We start from the raw sequence: 21325 nt of genomic DNA on the forward strand, positions 1-21325 counted from the left end.
AGACATTCTTCCAAAGAAGACATACAGATGGTCATCAGGTACATGAAATGATGCTCAACATCATTAATCATCAGGGAACTGCAAATCAAAACCACAATGAGGTATCACCTCACATCTGTTAGAATGGCTATTATCAAAAAGATAAGAAGTAACAAGTGTTGGCAAGAATACAGAGAAAAGGAAACCCCTGTGCACTGTTGGTGGGAATGCAAATTGGTGCAACCACTATTGAAAACAGTACGGAAGTTCCTCGAAAAATTAAAAATAGGGTTATCCTATGATCCAGCAATTCCACTTTGGGGTATTTATCCAAAGAAAACTAAAACACTAATTTGAAAAGATATATGCACCCCCATGTTCATTGCAGCATTTTTTTTTTTGGCCGTGCCATGCAGCTTGTGGGATCTCAGTTCCCCGACCAGGGATTGAACCTGGGCCACGGCAGTGAAAGCCCATAATCCTAACCACTAGGCTACCAGGGAACTCCCCATTGCAGCATTATTTACAATAGCCAAGATATGGAAATAAACCAGGTGTCCATTGAAGAGTGAATGGATTGTGTGTGTGTGTGTGTGTGTGTGTGTGTGTGTGAGATTCAGCCATTAAAAAAAAAGAATGAAATCTTGCCATTGCCATTTGTGACAACATGAATGGACCTCTAGGGCATTATGCTAAGTGAAATAAGTCAAACAGAGAGAAAGACATATACTGTATGATCTCTCTGATATGTGGAATCTAAAAGAGAACAAAAACAAAAACAAAAAAACAAGCTTGTAGATACAGAGAACAATTTAGTAGTTGCAAGAGGCAGACAGGGGGAGAAATGGGTGAACAGTTTCTTGGTTTTGTTTTTTAGTTTAAATAAATTGAATAATTTTTTTTAAAATAGAAGATGCCAAAAAGACTTAAACAGACATTTCATGGAAGATGAAATATGGATGACCAACGAACATTTAAAAAGATAATCTCATTTGTGATCAATTGAATGCAAATTAAAATCACAATGAAACACCCTTCCATACCTCACAATTGGGCAAACATTGGAAAACAGAAATAAAAAGGTTGGCTCAGATGTGGAATAATAGGAACCTTCATTTCATGTTAATGGGAATATTCAATACTGTCATTACCCAGTTTAGCTGGACAAGCACATACCCTATAGTGCATTAATTCTTGTCCAAGGATAGAACAGATACTCGTGAACCATTTCCATAACAGCAAAGAGTTAGAAACACTCAAATATCCATTAACAATAGAGTGGATAGATTTTGGCGTACCTAAAGTATGGACTAGTGGGCTTCCCTGGTGGCGCAGTGGTTGAGAATCTGCCTGCTAATGCAGGGGACACGGGTTCGAGCCCTGGTCTGGGATGATCCCACATGCCGCGGAGCAACTAGGCCCGTGAGCCACAACTACTGAGCCTGCGCGTCTGGAGCCTGTGCTCCGCAACAAGAGAGGCCGCGATAGTGAGAGGCCTGTGCACCGCGATGAAGACTGGCCTCCGCTTGCCACAACTACAGAAAGCCCTCGCACAGAAAGGAAGACCCAACACAGCCAAAAATAAATTAATTAATTAATTAATAAAGCTCCAAAAAAAAAAAAAGCTTCCTAAAAGTTTAAAAAATAAATAAATACATAAAGCATGGACTAGTAAGAGTAAAAATAAATCAACTGCATGCAGCAAATGGATAAGTCTCAGAAACCAATATTGAACACAAAATAAAAATTAGATCACAAAAGGATAATCACTGTGTGATTCTTCTTATACAAAAGGCCAGAAGAGGAAAACCCAATGTATTGTTTAGGAATACATATGCATGTGGAAATCGCTAATGAAAGCAAAGGAATGTCATAGGGATGATATCCACAGAGGAATTTTATAATGCTCTATTTGGTTTTTTTTTGGCCGCCCTGCCTGGCTTGTGGGGATCTTAGTTCCCCGACCAGGAATTGAACCCGTGCCCTCAGCAGTGAAAGTGTGGAGTCCTAACCACTGGACCACCAGGGAATTCCCAAGCTGGGACCATTCTTGTTCATGGCTGCATCCCCAAAAACATCCAGATAAAGTCCTCAACAAAAAAATTTTTTAATTGAGGTGGATACTAATATTAACCCTGTATTAGAGGACAGAAACCTGAAGATCAGAGAGGTTAAGCAATGTGTCCAAGGATGCAAAGCTTGGAGATGGCAGAGCCAGGATTTGAACCCAGGTGTGACCAGTCCCAGAGCCCATGTTTGTTCCTGAAAGAGGCTGTCTTGTTCTGATGTGAACTTTCCTGCCCCCTCCCCTGTTATCAGCTTGCCATTCAGTGCCACCTGTGCAGCCACGCATTGGAGGGAACCCTGGATCCTGTTGTTGGCTGTCTCTCCCCCATCTGCAGTGGGTGGGGGCTGTGGCCTTGGACCATGGGAGACCTGGTGTTCTACCACCTGTTCTGGGAATGGGGCCCAGTCTGACCCCCCTCACCCGTCTTCTGCCCTATATTAAAGCCTCAGGCTATGGACCTCTTTCCTACCATCTCAAAACTCACGATGCTCCGGCTGCTGAGTTTTCTCCTATTTGTGGCCCTTGGTAAGACCCCAGCCTGTGCTGCCCTGGGCCAGGAGCCCTTGGAATCTACCAACCCACCCTGAGTCTCGCAAACCCAATACCTGGTTCCATAGGAGAGGTCCCAGCTTGTATCTGGGGCATGATGGTGGAGGTTTTCAGCTTGGTGCTGGAGCAGGAGAATAGAGGGGAAGCTGTGGGTGACAGACCAGCTCAGGAGGAAGACTGGGGGACCCAAAGGTCTGTGGTGGGAGTCCTTGATGTGGGTGGTAAACAAAGTCTAGTGGGAAAGACTTTGGGGTCTGTGGTTAGACTGCTTGGGTTGGAATTTCTGTTCCTCTGCTTAACCCGCCAACTCTCCTCTCACACTCCCCCTACTGCACTCCATATCCTGTGGTCTAGCCTTTTCCTGGACTCTCTGCCATATTACATTACAGCTCAGGGCCACCTTCTCTAAGCAGCGTCCCTTGACTGACAATAATGAATGGTAACAGATAATGTTTACTAAGTGCTTACTATATGCCAGGCAGAACGCTAAGGATCTTTTCGTATATTATCTCATGTAATCCTCACAACAGTCCCCTTAAGGTCAGTACTATTATTATCCCCATTTTACAGGTAGAGAAACTGACCCTCAGAGAAGTAAAGTAGCCCATCCTAGAACCAGGGGCAGAGCTGCACTTTGAATCCAGGCAGTCTTACTCCAAAGTCACCACTCTTCGCAACAATAGCTATCACTCCTCAAGGGCTCACTGAGTACCAGGCACGGTTCTAAGTGCATCAACTCCTTCATTCCTGCCATGAAAGGAAGCCACATGTTCATCTCTCTCCCTAGACTCCTGCGAGTCCAGAAATCCCTGCTCTAGTCCCAATGCTCATTGTTCATATGTGGTTACTGAGGTTCAGATAGGGGAAGGAGTTGTATGGGATCTCACAGCCTGTTTGTGCCACAGCTAGGACTGGGACCCAGACCTCTTCTTTGCTTTGGGGGACCCTCTAGCTGATTGACACTTCTACTCTACCCTCTAGCCTCCGGCTTTGGCCAGCCTTCCTACGGGCCCTCCTCCCGCGTTGTCAATGGTGAGGATGCGATCCCCTACAGCTGGCCCTGGCAGGTAAGAGCGATACCAGCTGCACTATTTCCCACCATGGGCTCTGCACCCCATGCTCTGATTGCAGGATATTCAGTCTGGACCCCATTGTACTGTTTCCAGTATTCACCTCAGTCTCCAAAGGCCAGGAAACCCTTGGACAATCTACTTCATGTGGAAGTTTTGCCCATTTAATCTGTAACCCTCACTGGGCTGTTTGCAAGTTAAAAGTAGACTCTGGGGAGAGGGCAGTGTTTAACCCAAGGGTTGGTGCATTAATGGTGGAAGTTCAGCGCGATGTTTAAGGAGTGAGATTTGGGGGGACTCATTTCTAGACCCCTCAAACTATACAACACGGCTATAAGGTCTGGAGCAATAAAGGGATGAAGAGCTTTATAGAGGTCACTGAAGGGAGCACAGAGGACTAGACTCATTGCACTAACACAGTAGCCACTAGCCACATGTGGCTATTTAAATTTATTTATTTAATTTTTATTGGAGAGCAGTTGATTTATTTGTGTTAGTTTCAGGTATACAGCAGAGTGAATCAGTTATACATACACATATGCCACTCTTGTTTTAGATTCTTTTCCCACATAGGCCTAAATTTAAATTAATTAAAATTAAGTAACATTAAAAATTCAGTTGCTCAATGCTAACCACATTTTAAATTCTCAATAAGCACATGTGGCTAGTGGCTACCATACGGGACCATACTGAACATTTCCATCATCACAGAAAGTTCTACGGGATGGCACTGGTCTACAACAGGGGTCAGCTAACTTGTTCTGTAAAAGACGAGAGAGTATATATTTTAGCCTTTGTCGGCCATGTGGTTTCTATTGCAATGACTTAATTCTGCCACAGTAGCATGAAAGCAGCCATGGATGGTACAGTTGTGTGGGCTAGGCACTGCCCATTTCCAGAGGTGCCATTCTGTGTGAATGATGCTCTCTAGAGTTGTGCAGTGCACAACCTATACAGCCATGGGTAGCAACCCTCGCTGTGGGGCCCAGACCACTCAGGCTCCTCCCTCCCTTGCCACCAGGTCTCCCTGCAGTATGAAAAGAAAGGGACCTTCTACCACACTTGTGGAGGCAGCCTGATCGCCCCTGACTGGGTCGTAACTGCGGGCCACTGCATCTCGTGAGTTCTCTCACTTGCCCCGTCCCTGCGTGAGACCCAGGCAGGCTGGGGCAGTGGGGGACTGTGGGAGGGGAGGGGGGAAGCCAGTCCGGCCTGTACTGACGTCACCTCCACCAGCAGGAGATCCCTGACCTACCAGGTGGTGTTGGGCGAGTATGACCGCTCTGAGAAAGAGGGCTCCGAACAGGTGATCCCCGTCAACGCCGGGGACCTCTTCGTGCACCCACTCTGGAACTCCAACTGCGTGTCCTGTGGGTGAGTGAACTCTCAGGCCTGGGACCCAGGTGCTCCTCTGCTGGTCTCTCTATGACCCAACACTGATTCTGAGAAGACTCCCAGGGACAATGGAGCTGGGCCAGCAGCCTGAGCCCAGGTCCCACACGCTGAGGGTCAGAGCCAACAGAGCCTTTAAGGATCATCCACACCAAACATCTCTCCCTACAGAGGGGAGAGCAGGGCCCAGGGAGGGGCAGGAACTCCCCCAAGGCCACTCGGCTGGTTGGCTTCAGAACCCAGGACTCCTCAGGCACCCCTGTCCCAAATCCAAGGTTTCCTCCATTCAACGGACATTCATCCAGAGCATCCTGCATTCCCGGCATTGTGGGCTAAAGGAGGAGCACTGGACTGAGAGTCAGGCTCCAGCACTAAGTCACTGTGTGGCTTGGGCAAGTCATTGCCCTTCTTTGGGCCTCAGTTTGACCACTTGTCAAGGGTGACCTTCTGGGCTTCCTGGGTGGTTATGAGGGTCAAGGAGAAAATCACTGGGTGAGAACACAAAGTAGGGCTTCTTAAGCCTCTCAAGCATATGCAAAATTGTATGTCTGGGTAGCTCAGCATTTTTCCGGTGAGAGGATCAAAGAAGGGTGCAGAACCCCTGAAAATGCAACGCAGAAGTGAGGGACCATGATGATTAAGACCTTGACCCATCCTCAGGGGCTCCTGGGGTGAGTGGAGAGACAATCAGACCCAGATGCAATTACTTGAGTGACAAACAGGCAGATGAAGAGAGCAGTGGTTCTCAAAGTGTGGTCCCCAGGCCAGCAGCAGCAGCACCACCTGGGAACTCGTTAGAAATGTGAATCCTTGGGGCCTCCCAGACCCACTGCATCAGAAACTCTGGAATGGGCTCCAGCAACTTGTGTTATAACAACAAGCCCTCCAGTGATTCTGACACAGCTGATGCGTGAGAACCACTGGTGTAAAAGCTGAGGACAATTACCAAGGCCAAGGGTCAGCGTGGGCTGAAGAGGCCAGGAGGGCTTCCTCAAGTTGCTCAGCAGTAAGAATGCATGGGATCTGGAGGGAGAAGGGGCATCGGGCGCATCCCGGAGGTAAAATATCCCGAGCAAAGCTGAGGGGTGGGGCTTGGACTGGCTGGAGGACCAGGCTCCCCATGACTCTTCCCTCCTCCCCAGCAATGACATCGCCCTCATCAAGCTGTCGCACAGCGCCCAGCTGGGAGACAAGGTCCAGCTCGCCAGCCTCCCTCCCGCCGGCGACATCCTGCCCAATGAGACACCCTGCTACATCAGCGGCTGGGGCCGTCTCTACAGTACGTGCTGACCCCTCCAGCCAGCCGTAGGGACAGCGGGTAGGATGACAGAGCCTGGGGCGGGGGGCTGAGGGCGACACCAGAAGCATCCTTGCACTTTCCTTCCATTCCTCCTCCAGAGGCAGCCTTCTCCCCTCATCCTCCCAAACATGAATGTGTTCAATGGAAGACTTTGTTGTGTCTTCTGTGTGCCAGGTGCTGGACATGTTCTGATGGACACAGCAGGCAGGACCACATAACCTGGTGGGAGGAGACTTCCCATCAGACTAGAAGAGTGGCTTTTCCTCAAACCCCCCACCCCACTCTGGGGCTCCCAGTCCTAACTCCCAGATCCCAGCCCTAGCCCTGCACCCCTACAGCCCCTGCTCAGTGTTCTCTATCTCCACAGCCGGTGGGCCGCTCCCGGACAAGCTGCAGCAGGCCCTGCTGCCCGTGGTAGACTACGAGCACTGCTCCAAGCGGGACTGGTGGGGCAGCTCCGTGAAGAGGACCATGGTGTGCGCCGGCGGGGACATCCGCTCTGGGTGCAACGTGAGTCAGCAGCTCTCGTCTGCCCGAGGTGGTGCGGGGCTACGGCCACTCCGCTGGGTGTGCAGGGCCCAGGGTACTTCTGCTATCTGCCTGGGAGGAGAGGGAGGAATCTTGCCTGCTGGGCTCATTCAGCCTCCAGGCCAGGCAGGACTTGGAGGAAGTCACTGCAGCCCAGGCACACAGCTCTGGTCTCTGGACTCTAGTCCCAGCTCACACACTGACTTGATCTGGGGCAAGTCACTGTCCCTTGACCTCAGGATTCCCATCAGTACAGCAAGGGATATGGACACCATGATCTCTAAAGTCACCTTCAAATCTGGGGTCCTGAAGTTATAATTAAGCAATACTCTCATTGTACTACAAGTGAATATGAATAACAATATTAGTAACTAACTGTGGTACTAATAATCAGAACTACCATTTGTTGATTGCTTCCTCTCTACCAGGCATTGTGCTAAGACCATATACTTATCACCTCATTTGATTCTCACAAAATCTTGTAAGATAGATATCATTCCCCATCACAAAGGAGCAAACTGAGGCTCAGAGAGGTCTAGTCATATAAGGGTTTCTCAAAATCCCCAAAGTCAGAACCAATTCCTTAAAGCTCAGACACAGCTCAGTCTCCCACTGCTCTCCAACCATTCCAGGGTGACTCTGGAGGACCCCTCAACTGCCCGGCAGCAGATGGCTCCTTTCAGGTCCACGGCGTGACCAGCTTCGTTTCTGCCTTTGGCTGCAACACCCTCAAGAAGCCCACAGTGTTCACGCGAGTCTCGGCCTTCAATGACTGGATTGAGGAGGTAAGCAGGACAGGGCAAGCAGCGAGGGCTCCAGGTGCTGGCTCTTCTGAGAGGTGCTGGGGGGAATGGGTGAGAACAGCAGTTCCTGATCCTAGGAGGTCAGTAGTGGGAGTGGGGCACATGCCAGAAGGGTTTGAGGACGTTTTCTGCTACAGTGTGGCCCTAAGAATCTCAAGGGCTTCTGGGTGGAGCTTTGAACTACTGCTGAACTTCCTTTCTGCAACAAGTGTATATGAAGTGCCTCCTTTGGTCCAGGTCTTTTCTTGTCATGGAGGATAGAGTGATGTGTGGCTTGTGGGGAACAGATGATTAAATGAGCAAAATGATGAAATGTGATGGAAGCTGTGATAGGTGAAGCTCAGGCCCCAGTGAGAGTGCAAACCTCATCTGGCAATGAGTGGTCAGGGAGGATTAATATTGTTCGTGACAGTAGTCTTAGCCACCATTTATGGACTCTTAAACATATGCCAGGCACCGTGATGACACCTTAGTTAATAGTTTAATTTAAAACCCCCATGAGGTAAGTACTATGATTACCCCCATTGTACAGATGAGAAAACTGAGGCTCAGAGAGCTCAAGTCACTCTCCCAGTGTCACACAGCCAATGAGTGACATGGCTGGGAGTTGAACTCAGTTCCATATGGCATCAGAAGCTGTGTTCCTGACTAGACTATTCTGGTTTTTCCCCTCTCTTTTTTCAGACCATTGCAAGCCACTAGAACCAAGGCCGGGGTGGCAGTGCCCATTCACTCTCTTTGTAAAAAATAAAGATCTCTCAGAAAATTCCAAATTGAGTCTTTCTTCCTTCTTAGATTCACCTCTTCCCCTCTGGCCTGTTCCTAAAATCTTAGATGTGATATGTAGAGATGAGAACAGAACCAACCCTCTCATATGAGAATGAGAAAAAAATGAGGCCCAGAGAGAAGGGAGTTGCTGTCAAGTGACCGACCATCACAGTTTTCCTGGGACACAGGACTTTTCAGGGTTAAAACTGGGTGAGGGACTTCCCTGGTGGTCCAGTGGTTAAGACTCTGTGATTCCACCACAGGGGGCATGGGTTTGATCCCTGGTCGGGGAACTAAGATCTCGCCTGCCCTGCGGTGTGGCAGAAAAAAAAACAACAAAAAACCAACATCAAAAACAAAACCAAAAAAAGCCAAACCAGTGAGTCTTGGGAAGTTGTACAGCCACATGCACAATCACTGGCTTTTCAATGCAGGCATAAAAGCATGGTAGAGTCTGCAGAAATACTGTCCTTACCAGCCCCTTGGGAGGCTCATGTTGGAATGGACAGGGCTGTGCATTTTCTGCTTCCATTGATGGGCTGGGGAAGGAGGACTGCAGTCATTCATTCATTCAACAAGCATCCATTCCTTCTTCTTGAGGAGGGCTCACAGGCAGAAGACGACGTGGATCCTGCCCTGAAATGGCTCATTATTTAGACAGAAATGAGCATATCAGAGTCATTCATTAAACATTTACTAGGCACCTTCTTTGTTGAAAGTTCTGGGCTGAGAGAACAGAGGTAAGCAGGACAAGGTCAGGGAGAGCCCTTGCTGCAGGGCGGAGACGCACACACAGATGCACACACAATGTGGAGACCAAGGTCGGACCCCATTGGGCTGTTGCTGAGGTCCAAAAGACTGCTGCCGTGCCTCCAACTCAACATAAAAACAACTGAATTCTTTTACTCACGTTTCTCCTGAATACCATGAAAGGAAACATGGTCCCCACAAGGACACACGTATACAATTTTTAATATTAACGTTGTTCCATTGCTCCCTTCCTTAAAAAATTATACTTCCAGTGTTGAAAAGTTTAAAAGATACAACATGGAGAATAATAAACAAAACACCCAAATAGCCTCCCTCCTCAATGAACAAATTTCATATTTTTGCTTCATATTTTCTAAAATAACTACAGTTCAGGTGGAGGCCCCTTTGTACTCTTCCCAGGGGTCTTCACCACCATGGGTGTGGGGTTATCCACCAAACATTACTGCTTTTCCTTTGGGGCACATAGTAGGATAGCTGTTACCTGCCCTCTTGAAGTTGAGTTTGGCCATGTGGCTTGCTCTGGCCAAGGTGAAGATTTGAGAGACAGGACGATTTCCCTTTGCCTCAGTAACTGGTGGCTCCAGGTCAGCCTGGCCCCAGAGCGAGATGTGGAACACAGCCTCTCTGCTGCCCCCTGGTGGACATGCAGCACAAGCAAGAAATACAGTCTCGTTACAAGCTGCTGAGATTTGGGGTGTTTGTTACACTGGCATGGACCTAACCTATCCTGACTGATAAAAGGAGTTTGGTGTTTATCCTCTCACTCCATGCTATTATATTTTTATCACAAATATAAATATCCATAAACAATATATTGCATTGCTTTGGTTTTTTAAAATACATGCATGGCTTCTTGCCATATGGATTATTCTGCAACTTGCTTCCTTCACCCAATATTTTCACCCAATGTTTTTGACGTCTATTTATGCTGATTCATCTGTGCTGATTTATCTATCTCCAGTTCATTGCTGCTAGTTTTGCAGAGTATTCAATTGCCCAATAACACTAGTTATTTATCCTTTCCTCCTCCTGATGGACATTTAGAGCAGGGCCAATTTTTTCTGATTACAAATAGTGCTTCAGTGAACATCCTTGGACATATTTCCAGGTGCACATGTGAGAGTGGCTCTAGGGCATATTTCTAGAAGTGGAATGGCTGACTGGGAGAGTGTGCTCATTTTCAACTTTACCAATTGCCAAATTGCTCTTCAAAGTGATTATATCAACAGTATCTCTTAAAATTCCCTTTTTTTCTTTTCCCATCCACTGGTTCTGTTCCACACATTACAACTGCCACACATTTTTCTCCTAAAACCACCCCTGGAATCTCAACTCTTTCCTCCAAAACCCTCTCCTCCAGTCCTTAGCCCCACTCCAGCTCCTACAAAAGCCCAAGAACCAGTCTGACAAGGCCAGAGTGAGGGCAAGGAAGGAACTGAGTCCAGCAGAGCAGAGACCTCTGCATCACAGGGGAGTGGAGGAGGATGGGAGAAATTCTGGAGCCAGGACATGTTAATCATTTGTATGCAGACAATGCTGGATGACATATGCAACTGTCAGGCGCTCCCAGGGCCCTGCAGTATCTACTTCTTCCCAGTGGGTCAGGGAAGAGCCCTTAGACAATTTTCCAAAATAATTTTAGGACAAAGGGCAGCCAAACATGTAAAATTCCACCCTGTGGCTGGGCGATGGGCCCTCAAGTGTCCTTGAGGGGAAGGCTGAGAGGCGAAGGCTGAGAGCATCTCTCAGGGGAAGGCTGAGAGCTTCTACGACACCCTCCTCATGTATGGCCAACAGGGAGTTAGGACATCTTGCCTAAAAGTGCTAACAATTCAATGAATAATTCAAGTTTCTTTTTTAAAATTTCCAAGTATCAACAATTCAAATCCTTTAAAAACTATATAGACAATAATTTAATTTTTTGAGTAATGATTAGAGTATCAACACCAACAATTTTTTGTTTTTGTTTTCTAAATCATGAAGAACAATCCACTTTTTGAAGATGCACAACATCAATACTTCAATTCTCTTCTAAAATGACAAAGGGGGCTTCCCTGGTGGTGCAGTGGTTAAGAATCCGCCTGCCAATGCAGGGGACACGGGTTCGAGCCCTGGTCTGGGAAGATCCTACATGTCACAGATCAACTAAGCCCATGCACCACAACTACTGAGCCTGCGCTCTACAGCCCACGAGCCACAACTACTGAGCCCATGTGCCACAACTACTGAAGCCCGCGTGCCTAGAGCCCGTGCTCCGCAACAAGATGAAGCCACCACAGTGAGAAGCCCACGCACCACAATGAAGAGTAGCCCCTGCTCGCCACAAATAGAGAAAGCCCGCGTGCAGCAACAAAGACCCAACACAGCCAAAAATAAATAAATAAATTAATTTTTTAAAATAAATAAAATATTAAAAAATAAATAAATAAAAGTGATAAAGGATCAGCATGGCAATGCTCTTTTTAACCACGATATCAACAACTTAGTTCTCATCTTAAAATCACTGAAGTGTCAATAGTTCATTTTTTTCAACTCTACCTCAACTAAAAAATTTTTTTTGTTAATTCAAAAAGAAAAATAAAAACATGGTCACCTTAAAAAAATTCACTTTTTTAATCTTAAGAGTCAACAATTCTATTATCTTTTCTTTTTTCAGAACATTCATACTGGTTATGTTTTAGAAACTTCCACTTTGGGAAAGATTTGTAAAAATCACCCACGTTCCCACCTCTCTTACACAGCTGCTTCTATCATTTTGATATGCTTCCATCCATTTTTTTTTCCCATCTACTTCTTTTTCCTTCCATTTAGAAAATCTATCACACAGACATAGAAAACAAACTTATGGTTACCAAAGGGGAAAGGGAGGTGGGGGGAAGGATAAATTAGGAGGCTGGGATGAACATATACCCACTACTATACATAAAGTAGATAATCAACAAGGACCTACTGTATAGCACAGGGAACTATACTCAATATTTTATAATAACCTATAAGGGAAAAGAATATGAAAAAGAATAGATATATACATATATATGTATAAATGAATTGCTGTGCTGTACACCTGAAATTAACACGATATTGTAAATCAACTATACTACAATTTTTAAAAAATTTTTAAAAAGAAAGAAAACCTATCAACAGTTAGAGTCAATGGACATGGACTGAGCACCTACTGGTATTCTGTGCCAGGAATGGGCAGAGGAGAATGACCCCAACTTGGGCCGGACCCTCGAGATTCCAGTCTGGACGGGAAGCATGGAAGGAGACTTGGCTCATTGTTCTAATGAAGGCCCAGAGTAGTATGGGGCCCAGGGAGCTGGGGTCACACTGCCATGGGAACCCTGGAGCACTCGATGGCCCTCACATCGAAGTGATTGAGGCATCAAGCGACTCCTGTGAAACGTGAAGCTGTCAAACCTTCTTTTGTCAATTAATACCAAAGACACAGTGCTGAGAAACCTCATTCCCTAAAACCAGAGACTGTCAGAAACTCTTTGAAATCATGTCAGGAAGAACAGAACATTCCCCTCTTGTCTGGTGGGTTGGAGCCAGATTTGACACAGAGAAGCAGCCTGGATTACTAGCCCAGGTGCAGAGCTTCAGATAAGGGGCTTCTGGACACAGTAGTTCTATATTGGTCTTAACTTTGTGGTGTCCAAGGAAACAAGACCACGAGTTCGCTTCTCAGCCCAAGTCAAATGTTAACCCCTCTCCACACAGTGAGGTTTGCTTCGAGCCTATCAACACTGCTTCATTTCATTTTCACCTAAATTCCACCCTGCCCCCTAATCCTATGATAACCCTGTTTCTTCCTTTGTTTGGTTCCTCTGGGTGTTGTCTCCCTGGCTGCAGCAAGTTAATAAACCAACCTAATTTTGTTAAACTATATCTATGTCCCTGCTGGTCTTTCTCAGATTAGCTTTATCATAAAATCCAAGCCTTCTCTGTTCATTCACTTACCCATTGATTCATTCAGTGAACGTTTCCCCAGCCCATGCTCAGTTGTATGTGTTGGAGGCATGGTGAGAGGACAGTCAAGGTCCTTGGCCTTGTGGACCCTGCTTCTAGTGGATGAGATAGAATAATGAACAGGTAATAAAAACAGGGTAACAGGCTATAAAGGAATGGGATGGGTGCCTTCAGAAGGGCAGGGCAGGGACTTCCCTGGCAGTCCAGCGGTTAGGACTCTGTGCTTCCACGGCAGGGGGCATGGGTTCAATCCCTGGTCGGGGAACTGAGATCCCACATGTTGAGGTGTGGCCAAAAACAAAAAAAGAATGGCAGGGCAGTGAAGGCTGCTCTAGAGAGGCTACATTTGAACTATAACCTGGATGAGCAGATCTCAGAAAAGAGCACTACAAGGAGAGATCAGCAAAAGAGGTGAAGATGAGCTTGTGTGAAGATGAGATTGTCAGGTTGGCAAAATAACAAGAAGGCCAGTGTGTAAGCAGATGGAGTGAACAGGAGGGAGGGAAAAGATGAGGGAGTGGGGCAAAGTACAAAGTTTAAATTTTGCCCTGAATGATACCATAATCTTATGCAGAGCCACAACACATATACTTTTAATATAAATTTATAAACCTGTAAAATTGGAGCTGCTCTGGGACCCAAAGAGCTGTCCCCCCCACCCCCACCCCCATTCCTCTCACCTGAGCAGTTTTCTGAAGCATTCCCAAAGAACTTAAGAATTGAAGGGGAGGGTGGGAGGCAGATGCAAGAGTGAAGAGATATGGGGATATATGTATATGATTAGCTGATTCACTTTGTTATAAAGCAGAAAAACTAACACACCATTGTAAAGCAATTATACTCCAATAAAGATGTTTAAAAAAAAAAAGCCCTACATAAGACTATATACTATATGATTCCATTTACATGAAATTGTATAGCAAGCAAAACTAATCTAGGGCTTCCCTGGTGGTGCAGTGGTTAAGAATCTGCCTGCCAATGCAGGGGACACAGGTTCAAGCCCTGGCCCAGGAAGATCCCACATGCCATGGAGCAACTAAGCCCGTGCACCACAACTACTGAACCTGTGCTCTAGAGCTCGCGTGCCACAACTACTGAAGCCTGAGCGCCTAGAGCCCATGCTCCGCAACAAGAGAAGCCACTGCAATGAGAAGCCCGCGCACCACAACGAAGAGTAGCCCCCACTCGCCGCAACCAGAGAAAGCCTGCGCACAGCAACAAAGACCCAACACAGCCAAAAATAAAAATTAAAAAAAATTTTAAAAACCCCAAAAAACTAATCTATGCTGGAAAGAATTAGAACAGAAGTTGATTTTGGGACAGGGATTGACTAGGAATGAGGGAACTTTCTGGGGTGATGACAGTGTTTTGCATCTTGATAAGGATTTGCCAAATGGATGCATTTGTCAGAACCCACCCACTGAATGCTACATAGGATTTGTGTATTTCATTGTAACTGAATCTCATAAGAAAAAAGTACACAAATATTGAATTTTAACAATATGTATGATGAAGTACTTGGGAAGAAGTGTACTGATGTCAACAACTTACTGTGAAATGCATCAAAAATTCAGATGGATTAAATAAAAGACTGGATAGATATGTGATTTAAAAAAAAAAGAATTGAAGGGGAGGAATGACAATTGGAAGTCCTTACTCTAGTTCAATGCCCTCATTTTACAGATGGGGAAACCAAGGCTAAGAGGAGGTAAAGGTGGCAACTGCACTGTAGGAGTGAGTGGGAGAAGGGCCCACAGTCGCTAGGGGAGGGAGGGGTAGGGCCATGGCAAGGAGCTCTGGTTCTCCAACCACCAACTCGAGTACCTGGTCATCTAGGAGTTTACTGACCAGTGGTGGCTGTGAAGACAAAAGGCACATTTTCCCTTCCCCAGGGACATTGGCTCTGGGGTGATAACCCAGCAGGAGGCATTGAGGTGCCCCTCTTAATTTCCTAGCCCATTCCATTTTGGATAGGCCAGTTGGAAGGAGAATGGGACGGCCAAGTCCCTTCCCTTCAGGAATAAAAGTGAATTGGAATATTACTCAGCCATAAAAAGAAATGAAATGGAGGTATTTGTAATGAGGTGGATGGAGTTAGAGTCTGTCATACAGAGTGAAGTAAGTCAGAAAGAGAAAAACAAATACAGTATGCTAACACATATATACGGAATCTAAGGGAAAAAAAAAAAAAAAAAGGCCATGAAGAACCTAGTGGCAAGACGGGAATAAAGACACAGACCTACTAGAGAATGGACTTGAGGATATGGGGAGGGGGTGGGGTGAGATGTGACAGGGTAAGAGAGTGTCATGGACATATATACACTACCAAATGTAAAATAGATAACTAGTGGGAAGCAGCCGCATAGCACAGGGAGATCAGCTCGGTGCTTTGTGACCACCTAGAGGGGTGGGATGGGGAGGGTGGGAGGGAGGGAGATGCAAGAGGGAAGAGAAATGGGAACATATTGTATATGTATAACTCATTCACTTTGTTATAAAGCAGAAGCTAACACACTATTGTAAGGCAATTATACTTCAATAAAGATGTTTAAAAAAAAAAAAGAAAAAAATAAAATAAGACTTTCTCCTTAAAAAAAAAAAAAAAAAAAGTGAATTGGGAAGTCTGCCTCGGTTAGCATCTCTGCACCTTCTCTTACAGACTGTGCTATTTAACCTGTGTGCCTAGACTCAAACCAGCTTAGTAAGAATTCGAAATTTCAGTTCTTAACCATGGCAACTGGAAAGTCTCGAAGAAGAGACACACAGGGCTAAGATTCAGCCTCCTACGCACACGGGGTCTCCCCTTGGACAGACTGCCAAAGCCCCACGGGCACATGCTCACTATCTGGGGGGTGGGCGGGGGTCTCTTTGGGTACACGGAGACACCTAACAGACTTGCGCCCTCTGTCCATCTGGAGTGACTCCACTGGAAGCCATACAGACCACTGTCAGCCAACAGCAGCCAGCCAACCAGCCCTCTTATTTTGGTTTCTTTCCTCTAGGTGGTGCAAAGGTTTAAGGGTATAACCTCAGGGTGCGGCGCTGACTCAGCTGCGGGCAGGCTCCAGGACTATCTTGATTCCTGCTTCATCCTCTTTCCATTTTGTTGGGCAAACTGCGGCTCAGAAAGATAAAGGCCTTCCCCGCACCGGAAAAACTCCTAGGCCGTGCCCAAAGCTCCGCACGGTCGGGAAAACTGGGAACTGAGGGAGGCCAAGAGACCAGAACGGGTTAGGATCATGAAGCTGCGGAGCACCGCCAAGGCCTAGAGAGACCGGGCGCCTCGAACCCGGTTCCCCCTTGCTCCCAGCTTCCGGGCGGGGCGCGACTTCCGGTTCCGGCGGCGGGCTACAAAGCTTGGCGCCGGGAAGCTGGTTTCCCGTTAATGCAGCCGGCGGCGGTGTTTCGCGTGTCATTGCTAGCCGCCCCGTCCCCCCGCTCTCGGAGGGGCACCTGCGCAGGTGAACTCCCCTTCCCGCCCCCTGCGCCTCCCCCTCCCCCGCGCACCGTCGAGTGGGAGCGGGCGGCCCTAGGAGCAGGGAGCCCCTGCCCGCGGGGTGTGCCGGCTGCTCGGCCTGCCGTGGCCTTGGGCCCCGCTTCAGCCCTGAAGGAGGAGGACTTCCCAGTTCTGGAGCCACAGACGCACCTTTTCCGGCCGGACCTCGGCCCTCTGAGCCGCGCCCAGGTGGTGGGAGGAGTCGGGCTCAGATCCCTGCGGAGACGCCGGGGATTTTTGTACTGGGCTGAGTGGTCCCGCCACCTCCTAGCCTTGTGACCTTGGGCAAGTCCCCTTTCTCTGAGCCTAAGTTTGTCAGTGGAAATGACAGTAACTGTCATACTGGGTTATCGGGAGCATTGGATGAGGGAAAGCTGTTGCGCAGTATCTGGCTTGTAAAGTTCAAATGTAGCGGCGGAGGCTGCTGTTAATGGAGATAACCGGGGCGGTAGAGAGTCCTATCAAGAATTTAACCTGAGTGGCTAAGAGGATCACGTAGAGAACGTGAAACGCTCAGCACAGTGTCAGGTAGGAAATAAGGGTTCCGTAAACTGGAGTTATTAACTGGTGAGGGTAAGCATTCTGTCTGGCAGGTGGGCTTCTAATAACGGATAGGATTTAGAAGCTGGGTAAATCGTGGAGCTGGTCCATCTTTCAGAACCAACCTTGAAAACTGGCCTACTGACAATTGAGACTGTTCCTAAAAGTCGAGCTTGTAAAAACCTCTGGTGCTAGGAACTAGAAGAATTAGTAAAAGGGTGTTTTTCTAAGTGGATTAGGGGTTTTCACGCAGAAAGGGTTTGAGCAGGAGGGGAAAACCTGAAAAGTTTCTTCCTCTTGAGTTGTCGTGAAAGTAATATAGGTGTAGTTAAAAAGAAAACAATACAGAAAGATAGAAGAAAAATGTTTCCCTCTTACTGTTCTTGCTCCTCAGAAGCAGGTACTGTTTGGGGATATATCCGGTCATATATGCTTATGTGTATGTATTTTTAATTTCCCCAGATGGGATCATACTACGTATACTGATCTGCACCTTGGTCACGGGGTGCTGTGTTATGGACAGCTTTACATATCAGCTCTCATAGGCCTCCTTCATTCCTTACGAGGCTGCATAGTATTCCACTGAGTGGGGGACAGTACTTTATTGAATCATTTCCCTGTTGATGGCTTAAGTTGTTACCAAGATTTTGCTTTCCTACAGTGTTTCATCCAACCTTTCCTTGACTAAATATTTCCTTTTTATTGAAGGCACTCCTGAGATTTGGAGATATTCTGCTTTTGTCCTTCTTATCACCTGGATTAGTTAACAACTTACTTTTGGGGATGAGCACACCCTGTTGATTGAATAAAAATGCAGATAACATGAGAAGAAGTGGTGTACTCCAAGAATATCTCTGTGATGGGGGTCTAGAATCAATTCCAGGCTCCTAGAAAATGGGTCAGTGAATGTTTAGAGAACAGGTGATTAGGAGCCGAGAACCATTTAATTCATGTCAGCTGGTCAGTGTTGTGATTGTTGGCTTCTGACAGTTGTTGCGCAGGAAACAGATTTGAGAATCTTTGACGCAGGAGAGATTTTAAACATACTAATCCTTGGGGGAGGTGGTGTTAATTTAAAAAAGATGATCCTTGTAAAGTGGCTTCATCACAGGGGTTATGATCTATGATTGGACATTCCTTGTGTGAAAATTAATATAGTCATTTTCATACTGTCATCTGAAGTCTCTCTTTTTTTTTTCTTTTAAATAAATTAACATAGGATGTGGTTTTCCTGTAAATAATCCCTCTTTGGACTGGGGCTCTAGCCCAAATGAAGCAAAACCTTTTTTCCCAACATTTCACAGGTATTTGATTTGCCCACCTGGCCCCCATCCTCCTTCCTCCCACTACAGCTGGTTTGCTAATCCTGGAACTGTCAAGCATCCGATGAGTCGGAAATGTATGCTGCTAGGCTTCTGACAAGTTCAATTTCCCATACACGGTGGGAGCTTAGGATCTTGATCTTAACATAAAGGCTTTTTTCCTTTTTTTTTTTTTTAAATTGCCTTAGACTCCACCCTGATGGTAGCTCCTAAAGTACCTTTTTTAAAAAAAAAATTTTTTTTTAATTTATTTATTTGGTTGCATTGGGTCTTAGTTGCAGCAGGCGGGCTCCTTAGTTGTGGGTTGCTGGCTCCTTAGTTGCAGCATGTGAACTCTTAGTTGGGGCATGCATGCGGGATCTAGCTCCCGGACCAGGGATTGAACCCGGGCCCCCTGCCTTGGGAGCATGGAATCCTAACCACTGCACCACCAGGGAAGTCCCCTAAAGTATTTTAAACACTTGCTTTTCTTTCATTCTCATGAAAGAGATGGGGGGACATGGAAAAGACAGTAGAGTTGGATGTAAATGAACAGACCTTTTTCTCCTCTATTTTAGCACTTCTTCATAATTTGCTTTTGGACATAGCAAATGCTCCATAAAAGTGGCTGGAGGAAGCAAACACCCATGATTTTAAAGATTTCCCCTACAAATCATATGCGTATATGTTTGTATTGGGGGAAAAAATGGATGAAAGATTTTCCAGCTAGCAAGGCCAGCATTCTTCATTCTTTCTTCTTTGAGAATCTACATCTTACATTTTGGTAAACTATTGATACATTGTCTCAATTGTGTCAGTTGATCCAGCAAGAGGAAACAAAAACAGAATTTCTAGTAGCTTTTTTTTTTTAACAGTTTATTTATTTATTATTATTATTATTTTTTGGCTGCATCGGGTCCTGGTTGCAGCACGTGGGATCTTCGTTGAGGAATGCGGGCTTCTCTAGTCGTGGCATGTGGGTTTTCTCTCTAGTTGTGGTGCGCGGGCTCCAGGATGCGTGGGCTCTGCAGTTGTGGCGTGCAGGTTCCAGAGCATGTGGGCTCTGTAGTTGTGGTTCACGTGGGCTTAGTTGCCCCTCAGCATGTGGGATCTTAGTTCCCAGACCAGGGATCGAACCCGTGTCCCCTGAATTGGAAGGCGTATTCTTTACCACTGGACCACCAGGGAAGTCCCTCTAGTAGCTTTATTAAGAAACCCCATTAAGTTTGAAAAGTTGATGGAACCTAGGTCTGGACCAGATCCATGTGATCAAAGAGGTTTTAACATCCTTTGTTTTTGCTGACTCTGACTTTTCTCTTTGTGCCTAGGAGTCTGAGAAATCCTTTTCCAGAGTTCTAGAATGGAGACTGAAGGGTACCCAGAGATACAAAGAAATAGAGAAATCCAGAATGATGAAATAAGGTCATCACCAAATGAGAGGATGGCTGGGGAGCCAGAAGTTGTCCTGATAGCACTTCCCCAGGTCCAGGTTCCACCAGAGAGCCTCGATGAAAACTCTGCAGAAGACCTTGAGACTGTGCCACGAGGGAGTCCTCTCAACCCTGCGGCCTCCAGGCAGAGGTTCCGGCAGTTCCGCTATGAGGATGCAGCTGGCCCCAGGGATGTCCTCAGACATCTCCAGGAGCTTGCTGGACAGTGGCTGAGACCTGATATTCACACAAAGGAGCAGATTGTGGAAATACTGGTGCAGGAGCAATTCCAGGCCTTCCTCCCTGAGGAGCTCAGAGCTCGGGGACAGAGATGTCAGCCTGGGGTCAGAATCACTGGCTAAATCCTACTGCTTGCTTCTTGCTCAGCCTACATGTGAGAAGTAACCAAAGGCTCTCTTTGTTACAAGATCCAACTGCAGTCATGGGAAATGTGAACCTCGGTTTTCTTTGAGCTTGCCTTTGACTAGCTGTAATAAGAATTAACCAAAACCTTTTTTTGGCTGAAGCAGCTCTATTTCCTGGGACTGTGAACTCCAGAATGAGTTTCCCTGCCCTCTTGTAAGGACAGTCAGCCTGCTGCTTGTTTTTGCTCTGCTGAATGCCTCCTTTTTTGCACTTTGTGACATGCTTTGATATATTGTTTTTATGTATCCAAAGGGGTGATTGCTTCAACTTTAATATTCTTGATTCTTGTTGTGGTGGCATGAATGGAAGCTTCTGTAACCCCACCAGTAACTCATTTGGGATGTCCTTGAAATATTAAAGTTCTGTTTTTAGTAAAAATGTCCTTTGATGATTTACCAGTTTAGCTCTTAGTAGTCAGCATTTGAGAAAGGTGAGATAATTATCAGGAGTAGATGTGAGCTCGAGATAAGAACTATGTGGCATTCGCTGAGCTGGGAAATAGGAACAGGCCTGGCCTTTGTTTTCAAAGTCAGAATTTAAATTGGACAAAACTGAGAGGGGTAAAACAGGGTCATAAGAGGTAACTCTCAGGCAGGGCTGTTTGATTTGCTCTTTCTCCATTTTCATCACCTTTGTTCTACAGCTCCTCTTCCTGTAAGAGAACTCACTCAACCATCTGACAATTCTGCTCTTCCCGAAACAGAGGTCATCCTGGCTTTGTGTGTGTGGAGGCCTGTACTTTGGTTGACAGCTGAGACAGAGCAGTAGCTCTGGTTTTGACAGGCAGAGAGGAAACAGCAGCTGCTTCCCCAGCATGACCCAGTCTTGAGGAACCTTTCGGCCTCTGCGGCCTGGCTTTGGGATTTGTAGATCCGCTCCTGTAACACACTTGGTACCAATTCGGAAACTAATCTTTTGGGATAGGGGCTGGT

The 21325-nt window shown here is 46.5% G+C and overlaps 2 protein-coding genes across 2 annotated transcripts; both read left to right on the top strand.

Annotated features, from left to right (window-relative positions):
* The first annotated feature begins 2532 nt into the window (after nt 1-2532).
* Nucleotides 2533-8391, top strand: CELA3B (chymotrypsin like elastase 3B). The gene is made up of 8 exons (XM_007175079.2): nt 2533-2572; nt 3578-3663; nt 4688-4785; nt 4906-5040; nt 6201-6337; nt 6726-6868; nt 7519-7671; nt 8374-8391. The coding sequence occupies exons 1-8, from the start codon at nt 2533-2535 to the stop codon at nt 8389-8391; spliced, it is 810 nt and encodes a 269-aa protein (XP_007175141.1).
* An 11587-nt stretch (nt 8392-19978) lies between these two features.
* On the top strand, nt 19979-20329 carry LOC130705512 (SCAN domain-containing protein 1-like). Its single transcript, XM_057531897.1, has one exon. The coding sequence runs from the start codon at nt 19979-19981 to the stop codon at nt 20327-20329; it is 351 nt and encodes a 116-aa protein (XP_057387880.1).
* The last annotated feature ends 996 nt before the right edge of the window (nt 20330-21325 follow it).

This window comes from Balaenoptera acutorostrata, chromosome 1, assembly GCF_949987535.1.
Source record: "Balaenoptera acutorostrata chromosome 1, mBalAcu1.1, whole genome shotgun sequence".
Classification (NCBI taxonomy): domain Eukaryota; kingdom Metazoa; phylum Chordata; class Mammalia; order Artiodactyla; family Balaenopteridae; genus Balaenoptera; species Balaenoptera acutorostrata.